The following is a 17,552-nucleotide window of genomic DNA, read 5'->3' as shown; positions in this document are numbered from 1 at the left end:
AATCTCCATTTTGTTTAGAATTATATAAACTGATACAAATAATCTTAAGATTAACCAAACTAACTTATGCACTGATGCTAATATCTGATAGATGGTAGCAAACCTGCCATAGTAGCTCAGAAAAGTGCACACTGGCTGGATCTTTGTTTTACAATGGTGCACACTCAATAGACATTGATTCAGTGTGAGTAATATCAGTTCAAATCTTACCTGGCCAATGACAGTTATTGGATTGATGTTTGCAAGGCTGTGAAAAGATGGAATGGACGTTCACCTACTGTGCTTTTGCAGTGATCTGTCTTATAAATGTGCCGCCTTTTGCAGAGGAAAGGCTTTCATATTAGACATTGCAGGTGTCACATTGCAACAGCAAACTTTTCGCAAGAAGGTGTGAGACTGTGCGGGTTTTGAGTCTGTTAGATGCGACCTGTGATGTGGGGAGCAGTGGCAAAGTTTGAGATGGATGCTCAAAGATCATGTCTACAAATGCAAAAATATCTTAATGTCTTTTTTATTTTTTGGGAACATGAGGGCCTTTGTGGTTATGATGCAGAGAGCTGAAGGCTGAGCTTCCTCTGGTTTAGATCTTGATACCGCACTGATACAGACAGAGCTGTTTGTCATCACAGTGGAACAATGGATGACAATGCATAGGTGTGGGTCAAATTCTGAACTAAAATGCATTTGTATCATATCACTATACACTTATTTTGACAAAACAATAAAAAAAAAGTGAGACAGTTTTCTCACAGAGCTTGGAGTTAACAGACTTCATGATTTTCACCTCAGTTGTCTTCAGACCACACTGTGCTGCCTCTTCCTGTCAAACGACTGAAGTGAACCACACTCACTCCTCCACTGTTGCACACAGCAGAGCTGCAAACGCTCTTCTTTTTGGCCCCTGACCCTTTTGGAACCTCGGTCAACTTTCTTCTTTCTCGTAGGTTACTTAAATATGTAGATAGAAAAAGAAACTTTGAAGATGTTGCTAGGACATATACAGTATACAGTCACATCATTAGTTTGCTAATCTCAGCAAAACTCTAGCTGACAAGCTAGCTAATTTACATAAGTTGTTAGCTGGCTAGTTAGCTTGTGTTCTGCTCTGTAGATAAACCCTAGCTAACTAGTTAATTGTTCTACATCAGCATTAGCTAGCTGGTTACATCTGATAGCTAAACAGTGACCTAGCTAGCTAATCTAGGCTACAGCTATTGTTTGATAGCTAGTTAGCTTGCAATTTGCTAGCATTAGCTAACTTAAGATATGACTGTATATGTGGCTTTCACAGGCCCCAGAGCAACATCTTTTAGCTATCTTCAAAATTTGGTTTTCTTTTGAACATAGAGGAGATTAGCAGATAACATACAGGAAAGAGGAAAGGATGATGTGTTGACTAAGTTTCTGCTAGGTACCTACCAAGCTAACTCATCTGTTAAAGACAGGTTTCAGTGCAGGCACAAGGAGGGGGCGGAAAACGGAAAAGAAGTAATAAATTTAGCGACTTATTCTGCAAACAGCGTGGAAGCGTGAAGGTTTCTCTCTTCCTCCCTTGGACTATGTTGGCAGGCAGGAGGGCGGTTGTTTTTACAAGAGAACCCCGGACTTACAAAAAATCTCGTAAGAGTGACTGTTCTGGCCTGAATGAGAGTTTTGCTGATCAAGAGTTTCCCTCTAGACCTAAATGAGAAGGACACTGTAGGAGATGTAAACAGTTTACTTGAGCTCCTCTCTAGCTCTTTCTCTCTGGATCTCTGGCTCAACGTGTTTCTATACAGAGTAGATCTATAAATAATCTGATGATTTCTCACCATTACTGGGAAATAATTTATTGATGTAATCAGTGGTGCCTGAGTTCCTGTCTGATCTGATCAGTCATTTCGTCACTGTTCAGACCTCGCTAGCTGTCACTTGTGTCTCATGTCTTGTACAGGATGTTTACAGTAGCTGTCAAATCTTTTTCACCTGCTTGTGATATGGTCAAATAAGGAGGATAAACAGACTCAATAACCAGCAAAACCAGGTAAATTGAACATATATTCACAGAAAATGTCAGCAACCCATAACGATTTTGTGATTTGGCTCCTTTTAGCTAAACATTTATTTGAATAGCAAACTAAGTGGAGCGATTTTATTCTGACACCTGATATTGTTGGCTAACATTTTACATAATACATCAACATGATATGAAAGATACACACATCCAACTCTGAAATGACATTTTATTATTGAAGCAATGATTTACAAAACCATGCAAAATATATATTGACTACAGCTGTTTACTATGATCTTTCCACCAGCTACCAAAACCATTTTTCATCCTGAATGTGCGTGCACACCAAAACTATCTACATTGATAAACAGCACTACTGATAAAAGGAAAAAGATGCCTTTTTCATTCTGAGGTGAACTGTCCCTTTATATAAGCTTCCTGACTCTATCTGCTGGCAGTATAAACAACACAAGTCTCCACTTCTCTCTCTGATGCAGGCCTCCTGTTTCTTATTGTTGTTGGAAACAAACTCAGGCTTGTATCCTTCAGCACATCAGAGTCCAGATTCTGTAAATAAAAGTATTTTCAGTCACACATCTCACACATGAGCAAGAAACAAAATAAAAGACTGTTTAAATCACAAAACATGGAATATTTATTTGGACTTTAATTTAACCTTAAAAAAAGTCTGATTCACCTCACTGTGTTGTGGATTTTGTTCTTCATTATCAGCTAAAGGAGAGCAAAAAACAAACCAACATATAAAAATGTTTAAAAACATTGCTATAAATGCAATCTCTAAAACTTAATCAAACTAAATATGCGAGACCTTTCATCTATTACCTGTCTGAAGCTGGTTGATTTTGAGAACCATACCAATGACAACTATAATGAGGAAAACAGTCAGAGCAGTCAGGATCACACTTGTCAGACTTGTTCCTCCATCAGGGTTTTCTGCAGGAAACACTGTTATATTAGACTCTCTGTACAGAACTTTATCTCTAGTGACTTAAGATCTGACTCGTATTGAAATGGACAGACTTGATGTTATCTGTCGAAAGCTCAAACAGCTCATAAATGCCACAGTGAAAGAAATTTAGAAAACTAAAAATGACACTAATGACAAACATGATCGGTTGTAATCTATGATTGATGTTATTTTCAGTTTGACTTTGCCAGTGGAGCACATATTTGTTTGTTGACAATCAAAAAGTCAGACTTAACAACAATCTTACCTTGAACATTTAAATATGTTGCACTGTCAATGATCCACCTGAGTAAAATCCACAGAAATACAGTCCAGAGTCTGATAAATCCACTTGTTTTATCTTCAGGAAGAGGGTTGCGGTGTTGGACGTCATATCAAATTTTCCATTTTGAAATCCATCACAGAATGAGCAATTAACATCAGAGCTAAACATCGAGGAGATACAGCTGATGTTGGGTCTGTTGTCCAGTTTGAACCAGAGTATGTTAGAGAGCAAACTGCTAAAGTTGGAGCAGAACAGTGTGACTTCTTCACCGACTGAACCTCCACAGTGTGAAACTCAGCAACTGAAACAGAGATCCAGCCTGAAACACAAATGAACCTGTAGGTTTGAATACTGCCAGCTTGCTGTGTTGAAACTGTATTTAAAAAGTTGGCAGACGTACTTACAGAGTAAAGCGAGGTGGTTCATGGTGATGCGTGTGGTAGGACTGCAGCTCTGAACTGTGCTCCACTACGAGTGGCCTCAACTATAAAAGGGAGGTGTTTCTTTTTCCTTTCTGGTTGTTCACACTTACATGAATACTTTCAGAAAAAAACCTGTCACAGTCACTGTAAAAACAGGAAGACTATATTGATCCACAGAGGGCGGTCAGTAAGTGATGATATATGAAAAGCTTTTGTAGTAGCAGAAAATTCTCCAAAAAACTCCTTGACACTAACGTCTGCACTAACAAATTAAAAAAAAAATATTTTTTATGTACTGAATGAAAACAAAAAGAACATTAACAGTTTCTGCTTCATTTCACACTTGTTTCAGAGCTGATAGATTGATTTTCACCTCAGTTGTCATCAGACCACACTGCTGTCTTTGTGTCCAACACATGATAGGACTTCATTCAATATGATACAAAGTTGGTCCATTTCTTGCTCAAGACCTCAACCCCCCCCCCCCCCCCCCACATAAAGAAAACACTCGCTTCAACATCAGCGTTATTATATCTTGTTGTCTCTCATTTCATCTGCTTTATCTCACTCTCTGTAAAAACTGTCCCCCTGCAGCACCGTCTCACCCATCTGAATGCTCAAAGTTGCAACTGTCCTTTAAAATACAAAAATGTTTTTTTTCTGAGAAATATTTCCCCGCTAAACGGGCCCAGACTTCTCTTTAGGCTGATACGCACAGTACTGTTTTCAACTGTACAGTACAGAAACATATTCATGCTCATAGTTTCCAAAAATGAAATGAATGATATCAATTAAATTTAAATGAAAAGGCTGGGCTTTTTAATAAATATATAAGTATTACGTTTAAATGTGTATTCTTTCGACATGTTCACACAACTTTAGAGAAAATATGAAAAAAATAGAAACAGTTCCGTCCACATCATCACATGCTCATAGCTCTATTTTGCTGGAGTGTATTGAGAATGCTAACATTAAATTGACAAAGTTGACTGCAGCCATTCCACACAATGCTTGAGATTCGTCCAGACCTGCTGCAGCACGGACTACAAGTGGCTCCACTCTGCTTCACCTCAGTACACACCAAGTCTATTTTTGACTGATGCCACATCAAGCTGCACACATCAGATTAAGCATGGAGGAAGTCAGACAGAGCATAAGAGAACTTTACAAAACAAAAGACCCTGTGCAGACTCACAATCATAATAACAGGAGAAATGAAAACGGGTAGAAGACGACGCTAAAGCATCGATTCTGATGCCTCCGCCTGCAGTGTGTTGTGTGCTAACACTCTATAACAGGTACATGAACTGATTAAATTTTGGAGACCAACGCTTTCAAGATGGCCGCCTGACAGACCTGTCTCTAAAAACACACTTATGCCAATAACTTGGTCAGTTTTATTTATATTTGACTTTGATATATTTTTGAATAACTATGCTGGATACTATTAGGTAATAAAGGTAATAGATCTCTCCTTGCAATCTTTTCTCATTAACTGTATTCTGTATCAATAGAGCCATAATTCTCAAACTCCTGGGACACTTGCAAATAGGATTTATAATGAATCAATGGTTTCAATCAGGTGTAGTGAACACAAAAAGTCACGGTTGTATGAAACTGTTGTAATTGTTGCAGGCGGAGGCATCAGAATCAACGCTTTAGTGTTGACTTCTACCTGTTTTAATTTACACTTTAAAACTGGTCACCGTTCACTTCAGTTGTACTGGATTTGGCTGCAACGCTGTTTTCCGCTGAAACTCCAGGAGTGTTTTGTGAACTGGAGATCTTCAATTTCATTTTTTGGTGAGCTATCACTTTAATCAGAACTTTTTTTTCATTACTTTACTTCATTACTTTCTGAAGCAGTTTTGTGAGTAGTAACATAAGTAAATGATACTGGTATAAACAGCAAAAAGAAAAAAATATTTCAACTAAACAGTTAAAGTATACGTGATTTTGTCTGACATTACAATCCCAGCCTGAATTACAAATATTCTGGTGCTTGTACAGAGGCTTCAAAATATATTCCTACTTTTTCTAAGTGATGAACTTATATATGCCATGTATGGCTCCAACTTGCTATTTGGTCTGCTGTACTCATAAAAAAATTAAATATCAGACTTGTGTCGTGTTGTTCACCTGTGTTGAACACTTTAAAATATAAAAGGTCTTTAGGAGGGTCTCACCCTCCTCCCATCCAAATATGTTTACTATTGTTATGACATAAAAACTGTTATATTCATAATGTTGCATTGTTTGCCGATCTTTTCTTGTCTTATTTACCCATGAAAGATTTCAATCAGGAGACATTTTTTCTGAGTGAACAGTTTTTTTTATTTCACACATACACAGCAGATTGAAGAATGTAAATAGTCTGGTGGTTGCAGTGCATATGAACATATGAACATATGAACATATGAACATATGAAGGTGATGAAGCTGTTGGAAAAAAGGGAACCCAGTGGTCTGGACACTGGTGGTGGTGCCTGAGGTTAGGGAGGGTGCCTGGATCTGATGAACTGGAGGTGAATGGGGTGGAGGAGGTTCATGACAATTGTCTAAAATGACAGCTGACAGCAGCAGAGAACAAAACAGATTTAAGGTCTGACAGCAGCAAAATGATTGGCTGATGGAGATCATGGCAAAACCTGATTGGTTTAATAGAGAGGAAAGTGAACACCCATAATCAGCTGATAAAGTGGGAGTAGGAGGAGTGAGAGAGAGAGATGTAGACTGAATGAATGAAGTGTAAAGGTGGTCTTCATGACTGTTTCATTTGCAGGGATGAGACAGATAAGAGAAACTGTGCACTCCTGACCTCTAGTGGCTGAAGTCAGTGTAACAAGATATCACACCTTCTCCTACATGTTTCAACTCACTCTGTTAACATGAAGTAAGAAACCACTTAGTGGAAACCTGGGAAAATGATGAGAGTAGAAAAGGCAATGTGAGAGATTACAGAAAAAATACAAAGACGTTAAACTGACAGGATGTGTAGATGAGGCTGAATCTCCTGTTCAGACAGACTTCTTGTTCTGAATAATGCCTGGACCTCACTGTGACATACAGAATGGTCCTTTAATGTCCTCACATGATCACTGATGATGAGTCTTACCTCTACATGATCTCTCTGCTGAATGAAGTGCGGGACAGTGAGCTGAGATCTCTGTCTCTTCCACACGTCCACAGAGACGTGAGTCCTCAGGGCTGTAGACATCCTGGCAGGAGCTGTAGGTCTGACAGAAATGCAAGGGAAAAAAACTGGGACTCCACTGTAACAGAGGGAGTACTGTCACTTATTCATGAATTAAATGTTCCATATAAACTGTTGTGTTATAACAAGTTTATCTGTGTTAAATTCTTTATAACAGAAGGAAATGTCTTTAAGAGGGTCTAACCCTCCCTAACCTCAACCCTCTGACAATGTTTCATCCAAGTATATATTTCCTACTGTTCATATGGCAATGCCATGATATAGCAAGACACTTGGTTGATAAGGTATTAAACTGGTCACATTTTGTTCGTAAAACAATAAATCAAGAGATAGCTAAATAATGTTGTAAATTAGAATTATTAGAGGAAATTTGTCATATCCTATAATATGATGTGAACTAAAGCAAATAAATATTTGAATGAAACGTTGTCTACAGACCCTCTTAAAACTCTTTCCTTCTTCTACAACAGTCAGAAAAAGGAAAAACCTGAATTATTTTTGTTGATCAAAATGATTTAGTCAAATTAAATATATTTTAAAAATACATCTATAAGCTGTTAGTAATTTTATCACTCCTGATTCTGACACAATGGTTGCTAATGTTAAAATTCAACACTCTTCCTATCTTTTGCCTTCTGCCTCCTTACTTTTTTAGGATTTTTGTTACTTTTAGATTATTAACACATTTTGTAGTTTTCCTTTGAAAAGCTGTTTGATACTGCTGTTGCATATGTAACAACCACAGTACCATTAAAGCAACTACAAATAATACTACTACTGCTACTCATGAATACATTAAATATTTCACTGTGACTTTTTATGTCATGTTGTAATGAGTTTGTCTGTGTTAAATTATTTATAACAGAAGGAAATGTCTTTAAGAGGGTCTAACTCTCCCTAACCTCAACCCTCGGACAATGTTTCTTCCAAATATGTGTCCAATTGTCAATACTGTTGTGTAAAAACAAACCTTCAAAATAAAGGTATAAAACTGGTTGTAATTTGAGTCAATAGCTGATCAGATATCATTAAAACATGAGCTATTTTTTCAATCATGTAGGATTGTTCAAGTCATTAAAACAGACTGAGGTAAGAATGCAAAGAAAATGATTTGAATGGAACCTTGCCTGCAGACCCTCTTAAAGCCTTTTCCTTCTTCTACAAAGTCAAAAGTTAGAAAGAAGACAAACTTTTCTTTTATGAGAAGTTCACCTGTGTTGAAAACTTTATAATATAAAGGTCCTTAGGAGGGTCAAACCGTCCCTAACCCAAACCCTCTGACAATATTCCATTAAAAAGTGTTTCCTATTGTTCATACTGCAGTGCTACAACTTAAACACTTAAAAACATTTTTAAAAGTGTTGTTAATATTTTTAACTTTACTTATGAATCCATGACAGATTTCCAGGGACTAGACAGCTAACTTAAAATGAGTCCCACTACCTTCTGCACCGAGAGATATGAAAGTTTGGTTTGGATATGGCTCAAATAGGTGCAGACTGACAAATGAAAAAAGTTAACTACATCAAATAATTTTCAAACGGTGCACTCCTGACCTCTAGTGACCGACATCAGTATGACATGTGATGGAGTTACACCTTCTAATACATGTTTTAACTCACTCTGTTCAGATATTTATTACAGTCATTATTACTGACATATAAACTGTAAGAAAGGTGGAATGGAATATTGTCAGCAGACCCTCCTAAAGACCTTTACTTCTGTCCTGAAGTCATTATAATTATCTTAGATTAATAGAAACATCTTGTTCAAATTAATGAAAGAAAAAAAACTTCTTCTTTTGGACTTAAAACTTATCTATAAAGTCTGAATAAATGAAACATATAAAACATATGTATAAAAACTGAGTAAATGAAAAATTTAACATTTCTGAATAAAATCTGAATAAGTGAAATAAATAAAACCCCTGTATAAAATCTGAATAAATTAAAGATATAAAACAACTTTATTTAATCTGAATAATGAAAGATAAAAAACATCTGTATAAAATCTGAATAAATTAAAGATATAAAACATCTGTATGAAATCTAAATAAATGAAAGATTTAAAACATCTGTATGAAATCTGAATAAATTAAAGATATAAAACATCTTAATTTAATCTGAATAATGAAAGATATAACACATCTGTATAAAATGTGCGTAAATTAAAGATATAAAACTTATCTATAAGCTGTAAGAAAAGAAAGATATAAAACTTATCTATAAAGTCTAAAGAAATAAAAGGTTTAAAACTTATCTATAAAGTTTAAAGAAATGAAAGACTAAAGTCTTATCTATAAAAAGTTAACTTATCCAAAGTACGAAGAAAGGAACGAAAGTTAAAAGTCAGAAAGAAATGCTTGGAGTTACTGTGTGTGTGTGTGTGTGTGTGTGTGTGTGTGTGTGTGTGTGTGTGTGTGTGTGTGTGTGTGTGTGTGTTACTGTCACAGCCACTGGCTGCTCCAGCTGTGGAGCTCTGCACCTGTTTCCTGCAGGAGGCTCACATCTCTGGGTTGTATGGAGAGTCCATCATCCACGCCATGATCATCTCCACCGCTGCGTCAAAGGCAGAGGGAGGGAGTCCACCAGGCTGGGGACCGTAGGGGCCGGGCCAGACGGGCTCCTGGATGGCTCTGGGCTGGACCTCCTGGGACTTTTAGAGAGACAAAGATGGGGGACAGAGCGGTTCAGCTACACTCTCTGGATTGATGCAGCAGTTTGGGATAAATGTCTATCCTGTTCATCAAGTGAGGACAGAGTGGTTTGGACCAATAGAAAACCAACACTCATGGACTCACCTGCAGCTGGACAGCCTCGGGCCTGGCCTGTGGTGCAGAGGTGGAGGGCTGCTGGGCAGAGGTGGAGGGCTGAGGACTGGGGCTCCGCTCTGACAGGACAGCGGCACTCTCTCGGCGCCTCTTCTGTGGAGGCCCTTCGAGGTGTCTGGAGGTGCTGTCCTGCTCCCGCCGTCTCTTCCTGCTCTCAGCAGCCTGTTAGAGAGACGGACAGAGGGACAAAGTAAAGGACCAGGACAAACTAGTTCTCTTATAGTAATTGTAGTAAATGTTCAAGTGTTTTTACCCTGCCAGTGCTGGTGCTGTTCCGGATCCTGCTGGGCTCGGTCCTCCAGTAGCTGTGGTCACGGAGGTGAGCTGGCACGTCACACATCTGTAATGATCAACACACACTTTTACAGATTATCTGATATTATGAGATCACTGGAACCAGTTCACAAAACTGTTACACCAAAAAGCCCTGTACTACAACTCTCATGTATCCTGCTGCGATTATTTGTCTCAGTTACTATCATCTCTTCTAAATGCTAACACGTTTCTTCATCAAATCTAATCTTAAACTGTTAGTGCCATTAAATATATGATGTTATAAATTAATCATGCAGTTTAATGACTGTACCCAACACTTCCTTATAACTACAGTTATAGTTTAACTGCACACTGAGTATTAATCTCTTGAAATGAACATTTCTCTGCTTTCTTTAAAAAATAAGCAGCATTTTTCTGTTCACTGTAACAACAACTTACATTACTGAAAATTGTGGTTAATTTCATGACAGTGCAATATGGAATATTTTCAAGTACAATAAACACTGAAAATTAGCTTGAAATACAGCAGACGGTTGATTAACGAGGCGTATTTCTGTCTTCATATTCCAGTTTTTACTTTAATATTTCATATTTTCTAATATTTCTAACAAACTTGTTAGCTCGAGGTTTATATTCTGTTGAATTAAACGGCTTAAAAAAATAATTTAAACTCGTAATATACTCACATTTTCCATGATGGAGTGAAGCAGTTTAATTGATGTCAGCTGGGGTCTTTTTTTCGTTGCTAACTTGTTCAGTTTTTCAGACGTCGTTGAGTCAAACTTTCTTCTTCAATGTCTTCGAGTGAAATGAGAATTTTGGAACGAGTTATTGAGAATATACGGTCTCCATAGAAACCAGCGTCATCGCGCTCATTCCATTCATTTACATACTTTTTTTTTTTTTTTTTAATTACTTCATTGCAGATTTTGGTTTTACAAGTTACCAGACTCATCACTTATCTCATTCATCCTGCCAAATTTATACAGATTTTGTATTTTACAGACCGAGTTAAAGAAATAAAAATAAATAAATAAGTAAATAATAAAATAAACAGATAGAAGAAAGAGGGAAAGTACTGTACTGTCTTAGATATCATTTCTGTTTCTTTGACTCATTTACTCCAGTTTCTTATGAATTCATCCTCCCTATTTCTCAGCTTATAAGTGATTCTTTCCATTTCTTTAATATGAAACTTTTAATAATATTAATGTCCAGGCATTAATAGATGGTGACTTAAATAAAATAATTTGTTTTAATGCAGCTCTTTCTTTTACAAGTATCTCCCTAGTCTTCTTCTATAATTGTTATTGCCATTTCTATTTCCCATTTGTCTTTGGTGCTGCATGTGTTAACTTTTGTTCCTCTTAAGATCTTATATAGCTTTGTGATTTTTAGTTAATTATCTAAATAGAACTTTTTATGTCTCCAGTAAGGTAGATTCCCAAATATTCAGAGAAGACATTTTACAACTGAGTAGTTGTCTTAAACATTTCACTTCAGTGTCAGGCCTTAGTGATCTGTGTGCAGTTAGTTGTGTGCAGTTCAGCTCTTGGTCAGTAGGGAGCAGCAGACCACCTACAGTCCATATCACAGAAGAGCATCATGATGTTTCCTAAAATGATCAACACATGTTTGATCACACAACAGCTGCATTAGAAATATAACTTATCTAATGTTAACAGACCACAGAGGAAGATTAGCGAAGTGTGTTTGAACATTAAAAAACACTTTGTGAGGTGTGTCCTGTTTGTTCCACACACACACTGATGTGTTTAAAAGTTTGCCTCAGAGCTCCATCACTGCCATGACAGCAACATTTCATGTGATTTTGCAATAAGCAACACTCAGTCTGATGGTTTTCAGTGAATAGTTTGTACAAAAATACAGAAATTCAGCTGCCAGGTTTCATCAGTGAGGTCAGCCTTTAATTATCTTGACCATGTATCATGGTTATCCTTTGACAATGAAATTAAAATTAAAAACATACTAATCTGCCTCAGATCCAGTTATTTTTTAGCATGATGTGGCAACCAGGAAAAGCCAACCATAGGCCTGTTACCTACAGACCTCTGTAAGGTGGAGAAAAGTGGGTCATTCAGGACACAGAGACTGTAAGCAGCCTTTTTTATTTTCATTCATTTCACATGTTTCTGTAATAATGTGATTTATGCTACTAGTAACAGCTGAAATTATACACACAACACACACAAAACACAACTATGTAATTAGAGTTGTTTAGAGAAAAGAAAAAATGTCTCACTTCTGAGTTCATTTTATACCCAGTTAGCATGTGGATCCATCCATAACAGCAGTGTAACACAAACTGTATGTACAGATATCAGACATCAGAATATTCTCTGAAAAAGTGTTTTATTGAAAGATTGACTATAAATGTTGAATAGAACCTCTAAGAGTAAAACCGTTTTGCCATGACCGTCTCAAACATCAAAACTTTGTTTTTCCACACTGACAAAAGTATGTTTTTACTTTTAATATATGATGCAGGAGGGTTTTAGCACAAATAAAAACTATGAAGCATGATTGTTGCAATTTATTCCTCCTTTCTCCTTAAAACACACCTTGCGTTTTTATTTTGTGGTTGAGTTCTAGGGTCCTGGCCTCAACAGTCATTTATAATTATTAAAGGATCACAATCGACCCCCTGGTGTTTGACAGGTGACAAAGTGCCCTCTTTGATGCCCCTATGGCAGATAAACCATGATGCCTTCGAGTGCCCTCTCTGCTGCCGTCTTAGTGAAGAACACACATTAAAGTGCCATACAGGCTGCCCTACACACGAGAAAATACGTGCTGTTAAATGTTTCCCTGAGTGTTTTTCTTTTTATAGAGTTGTAGTAGTTTTTTAACATTTTGAACAACTTTAACAATTTTAATCTAAACCAGGAACTGGAACTGTTTCACCCTAAATGCATAATGATTTTTCAGTCAGGTAATTATGATAAAACCTGAAAAATACCACAGTTGTGCTCCTCTGCTCAGTTTGTTCGATAGTCAAAGTGATTCTAATACAGTTTTCATTTATATGTTGGCACTGACATTATTTCTTAGTGATTATCGTTTCTCTCAAAGTGCATGGATTTACACTATAGTCTTTAAAAAGTTTTGGGGGGACTGTGTCCTCTCATGACCTCAGTATTTCTGGTCGCTCTTCACACTTTGGACTCACTGCAGCAGTTTACTTTCACACAGTGCATTAGAGTCTTTCCAAACCTGTGAAAAGAAACCTGACACAGTGTGGCAGTTGCTCAGCTTCATATGAAACCATTCACTCTGCTGCAGCCTGCAATGTTTTGTATGTTCCTTTATGAGACGCTAGTGAGGCTCAAGACCTTAAATACCCTCACTTAAACATTTCCTCAACATCAGTGTTACCACAGCCTGTCATGCACTGATGCTGTTTTAAAGGTGATGATTTTTGTGTCTCTTTTCACCAGTCACACTGCAGCGCTGCCTCTCCACATCTGAATGCTAGAAGTCACAACTGCTCTTTAAAATACAAAAGTATTATTATTTAGTAGTTGTATTTCCCAGCTAAATGGATCCTAACAGACTGGTTAGGATCCAGGCTACAGCGTTGTGTCTTCAAGCGCTGCACAAGTGTACCAGCAACACATCCCCATCTAATGTGTGATCTAAACTAAAGATGTAAATGGTGGTGTTTGTGGCTACAGTGGAAAAAAACAGCTTGAGAAAATAAAGCTGAAGTCTTTCTGTGGTCAAAACTTCCCTCTCGGCTGATGCAGATACTATTTTCTAACCACACGAACATGTTCACTTCAAAAACACAAACACACAACCAGATCATAAAACTGGATGGCTGCTGTATCTTTGTAGTTTTATTCTGCACAACAATATAGACACATATCTACTTTCTGCACTGATGTAATCTAATTACATCTTTGAAAAAAGGGATACAATTCAAAACTCTGCTGTAAAAGAAGATTGTGCATTTTTTTTTCCTTTGTTGGGCAAAAGGATGGAAAGTCATTCTGTCATCACACACAAAAGCACAGCAGCAGATTAATATAATAAAGCATCAGTCTGAACCTATCTAGTCGCTGCATACACAACACTGGGCTCCACTTCTCTTCTTCTGCCTTTTTGACAGAAATTCACTGCTGCGTAGTTCAGCTCATCAGAGCCCTGATTCTGGACAAAAAAAAGAATATTTAACAGTCACTTATCTCACCAAGTTATGAAGTCGACCAGATCAGTATCACTTTATGACCTTAAAAGTTTGTTCTAATGATGTTTTTCACATTTTAACAACATATTTTCATGAAGAAACCTTTCTTGTTATAAAAATATACTATTTATCATGTTATAATGTGAAAACCTTCATGTGACGACGTGATAACTTCTTGTTGTAAGAAGAAACTTTTTCTTGATATAATCATGTTCATCTTGTATAAAGTGTATTATCATCTAAATACTTCATGTTATAACTTATATTGTTATAATGTGGCATTATAAGAATATAGACCTAAATTATCACATTATTACTACAGTCTGTTATTTCTGAATAACAGTCCGTTGCTGTATGTAGTTGTAGTTCTGAACATAGACTCTGGAGGATTTAGCAGAAGCAGTAAAATCATTTAAACTCAATATTTTGTTTCAAATTGTTCATTTTGTTTTTCCTGAGCAGCCATGTAATAAGCAGGGATAAATTCAAAATGAGTAAATCCATATTTAACATTAAACAGAACTCTGTAGCACAATGAAAATATAATCTCTGGTTAGTAAATCCATCTTTAGTGATGTAATCTGAAATTAAATGGACTTTTATTAGTAGAGAGATGCATGCTTACCTAAATTAAAATGAATAAAAATGAAACATTGTTACATTATGTTACATATCACTAACTAACCCAGTCAATACTGGGTCACATTTTAAATTTAAGTTTAAAGTTTTGGTGCATAATCTAACTTTAAAGTAAAAAGAAAAGGGTTGAAAGAGACGTTTAAATTTAATCCTTAATTTTAAGATGGTTAAAAAGTTTGGTGGATCACAGTTTAGTTAACACATGATTTAACTGGATTTAAATATTAATCCTGTGATAAGTTTGTATGTGATGATAACATGAAAATATGTTATACATGAAAAACATACTGTTACAATAAACATTTACTAATCCATTTTTTTCTGGCATCACAGTGATACACTGCTGTACCAATCTGAGAAAAACAAAATAATGGCTAAACATGATTCTAAATAATAAAACAAATAAAAGTAAATAATAAATCTTGATTTACCTCAGATTGTTGTGGTTTCTGTTCTTCACTGGCAGCTGAATGACAGAGACAATATTTCTAATCAGGTAATTGATAATCATTATTTCAAAACTTTGCTGTTAGAAAAGATGTGAAAAAGCAAACAATAAACTAAACTTAGAAATTTGATTGATAAAGTGGCTTTTAAAAAGTACCTTTCTGAAGTTTCCTGTTTTGAATAACCAGACCAATCATGACCATCATGAGGAGAACAGTCAGAGCGCTCAGGATCACACTCATCAGCTTTGTTATTCCGTCACACTCTTCTACAAGAAAGATCATTAAATTAGACTCAACATTAAAACTGAATCTAGCTGAAACAACTTGCACAAAGAGAGTCTTACTTTTAGATTTTCTGTCCACATCATCATCAGTCCCTTTGAATGAAATAAAGAGAACATTAAGTGAGTCACAGAGCTTTTTTATGATCATAAAACAAACTAGCAGTGAATCTGCACACACAAGAAAATCTTAAAGAGAATCTTACTGTTAGACTTTCTGCCAAAGTCATCATGAGATACATCACTGCCTTTTAACAAAATAAAAAAGGTCTTTTAGGACAAATATTACATTTGCAGATATAAAAATCCCACAGAGTTTTATAATATTCTTACCATTAACATTTAAATAAATCACTCTGAAAGTTGGATCTCCACTTGTGCTAAATCCACAGAAATACAGTCCAGAGTCAGATAAATTCACTCGTTTGATTGTGAGAGAGACAGTGGAGTTGTTGGAGTTCATATTAAAGGTGCCATTTTTTAAACCCGTGCAGTCAGGGGCAAGAGCTTTCTCAACAGAGATACATCTTGTGTTGGTTCTGTTGACCAGTCTGAACCAGAATGCCAACTTTGTTTCTTTGGGCTTGTCACACTTCAGTGTGGCGTCTCGACCAGACTGAACCTCCACAGTCTGAGACTCTGAACCTGAGACAGAGATCCAGCCTGAAACACACAGCAGAGACAACAAGAGATTTACTCGTCATAGGAAGGTAAACAACTCCTCTAAATACAAATAATAACAAACACATATGTTTTAATTGTGATCTTAATGAAGCAGAGAGAAATGTATTGTCAGTACTTACTGATGCTGCAGATAATTAAAGCTGTTATCAAGGTAAAGTTCATCATGGTGCGTACGACTGCAGCTCTGCAACGTCTGTTAACAAACTGTGCTCCAGGAAGGAGCCGCTCTCAGCTGAAGAGGTGGAGACTTTTTTCTTGTTGAACTGACCACATACATGCTGTCAGTAACACGAGTGCTGATGACATTTGATCGCTTGAAGAGATACCAGACAAAGTTATTCTTGAGGAAGTTACTGAATGTTGACCAGATGTACATAAAATTGACATAATCTTGGTTAATCTGGATGATAAAAATGAAATGTAATACTTTAAAGAGTTCTTATGTGCTCTTTGAACATGTGTTCCAACTACAGAATCAGAGATAATAGTTGACATGTTTAAAGTTCTTTATGATTAGTTGCACATCAAATATTTTGGGAAACAAACAGGTCCAGGTACAAAAAACACAGAAACTCAAGTGGAATATGAAATGATCTAATGAATAAATGCTGCATGTTTCATCACAGCAGCTTTTCTAAATGTGTCTGTATCAGAAGTTTAACATTCTCATCCTTTGTGAGTGACAAACTTCCTATTTTCTACATGTTATCTACAGTTACAGACTTTAGTGGTTCAACATCAAGAGCTTGTTGTGTGTTTTTTCTGCATAAGTTGTTTCCATGACAGCTGAATTAAAGGACCAATCTGGAGTATTCAGTGATATCAAGCAATAAAATAACAGATTGCAACAAACTCATCTGCCAAGTGTGTAGGAGAAATTACGTTGTCTGTGAAACCTGTGAAAAACACTAAAGACTGTATGCAGAGCCAGTGTTTAGTTTGTCTGTTCTGGGCTACTGTAGGAACATGATGGTGCAACATGGCGGCCCCCGTGGAAGGTTCTACATTTGGGAGATGAGATTGTTCGACACAGAACTTCTCCCCACCTCTCTTTCTTCATTCTTCACACAACTATTTGATACAACACTATGAACATGGATGCACAACACTGCAAATAACAGGTCCAATAAATTATTGGCAGATAATGAAAAAAAAAATTGTTCTGGTAATGAAAGTACAGCAGATTAATGTTCTCTATAAAATGTGATTTTACAGATTTAATTTGAATTCTGAGGCAAAACGTTCAATAAAAGCCAAAGTATATTTATGAAGTCTTTTTTTGATGACCTTTACAAGAAAAA

At 36.5% G+C, this 17,552-nt stretch overlaps 1 protein-coding gene and 1 pseudogene across 4 annotated transcripts; both read right to left on the bottom strand.

Moving 5' to 3' along the window:
• Positions 1 to 1,984: 1,984 nt before the first annotated feature.
• Positions 1,985 to 10,855, bottom strand: LOC146306174 (uncharacterized; annotated as a pseudogene). The gene is made up of 9 exons (XR_014769159.1): positions 10,832 to 10,855; positions 9,966 to 10,052; positions 9,683 to 9,874; positions 9,389 to 9,537; positions 6,784 to 6,904; positions 3,229 to 3,659; positions 2,837 to 2,947; positions 2,691 to 2,725; positions 1,985 to 2,560 (listed from the first exon to the last, which is right to left on the bottom strand). The product of XR_014769159.1 is annotated as an uncharacterized LOC146306174 (transcript).
• Positions 10,856 to 13,841: 2,986 nt separating this feature from the next.
• On the bottom strand, positions 13,842 to 16,416 carry LOC146306173 (uncharacterized). Of its 3 annotated transcripts, XM_084711683.1 has the most exons (7): positions 16,371 to 16,416; positions 15,901 to 16,230; positions 15,774 to 15,815; positions 15,631 to 15,663; positions 15,442 to 15,552; positions 15,269 to 15,303; positions 13,846 to 14,161 (listed from the first exon to the last, which is right to left on the bottom strand). In XM_084711683.1, exons 1-7 carry the CDS (start codon positions 16,414 to 16,416, stop codon positions 14,060 to 14,062), a joined length of 699 nt encoding a protein of 232 aa, XP_084567809.1. In that variant the 3' UTR covers positions 13,846 to 14,059. The 3 variants fall into 3 exon arrangements, with proteins under 3 accessions (XP_084567810.1, XP_084567811.1, XP_084567809.1); XM_084711684.1 differs by lacking the exon at positions 15,631 to 15,663 and having other exon boundaries at positions 13,842 to 14,161; XM_084711685.1 differs by lacking the exons at positions 15,631 to 15,663; positions 15,774 to 15,815 and having other exon boundaries at positions 13,843 to 14,161.
• Between the last annotated feature and the right edge of the window lie 1,136 nt (positions 16,417 to 17,552).

The sequence above is a fragment of the Lutjanus erythropterus genome, chromosome 23 (assembly GCF_056507025.1).
Source record: "Lutjanus erythropterus isolate fLutEry1 chromosome 23, fLutEry1.hap2, whole genome shotgun sequence".
In the NCBI taxonomy this organism is placed as follows: domain Eukaryota; kingdom Metazoa; phylum Chordata; class Actinopteri; order Lutjaniformes; family Lutjanidae; genus Lutjanus; species Lutjanus erythropterus.
This window is presented reverse-complemented; position numbering and strand designations above follow the sequence as displayed.

Excerpts from the sequence above, each read along its gene's own strand:
- LOC146306173 (XM_084711683.1), bottom strand. The coding sequence starts at position 16,416 with ATGATGAACTTTACCTTGATAACAGCTTTAATTATCTGCAGCATCA. Across the intron at positions 15,553-15,630 it reads TGTGGACAGAAAATCTAAAA|AAGAGTGTGACGGAATAACA; the intron begins GTAAGACTCTCT and ends TCTTTCTTGTAG. Across the intron at positions 14,162-15,268 it reads AGAAACCACAACAATCTGAG|AATCAGGGCTCTGATGAGCT; the intron begins GTAAATCAAGAT and ends TTTTTTGTCCAG.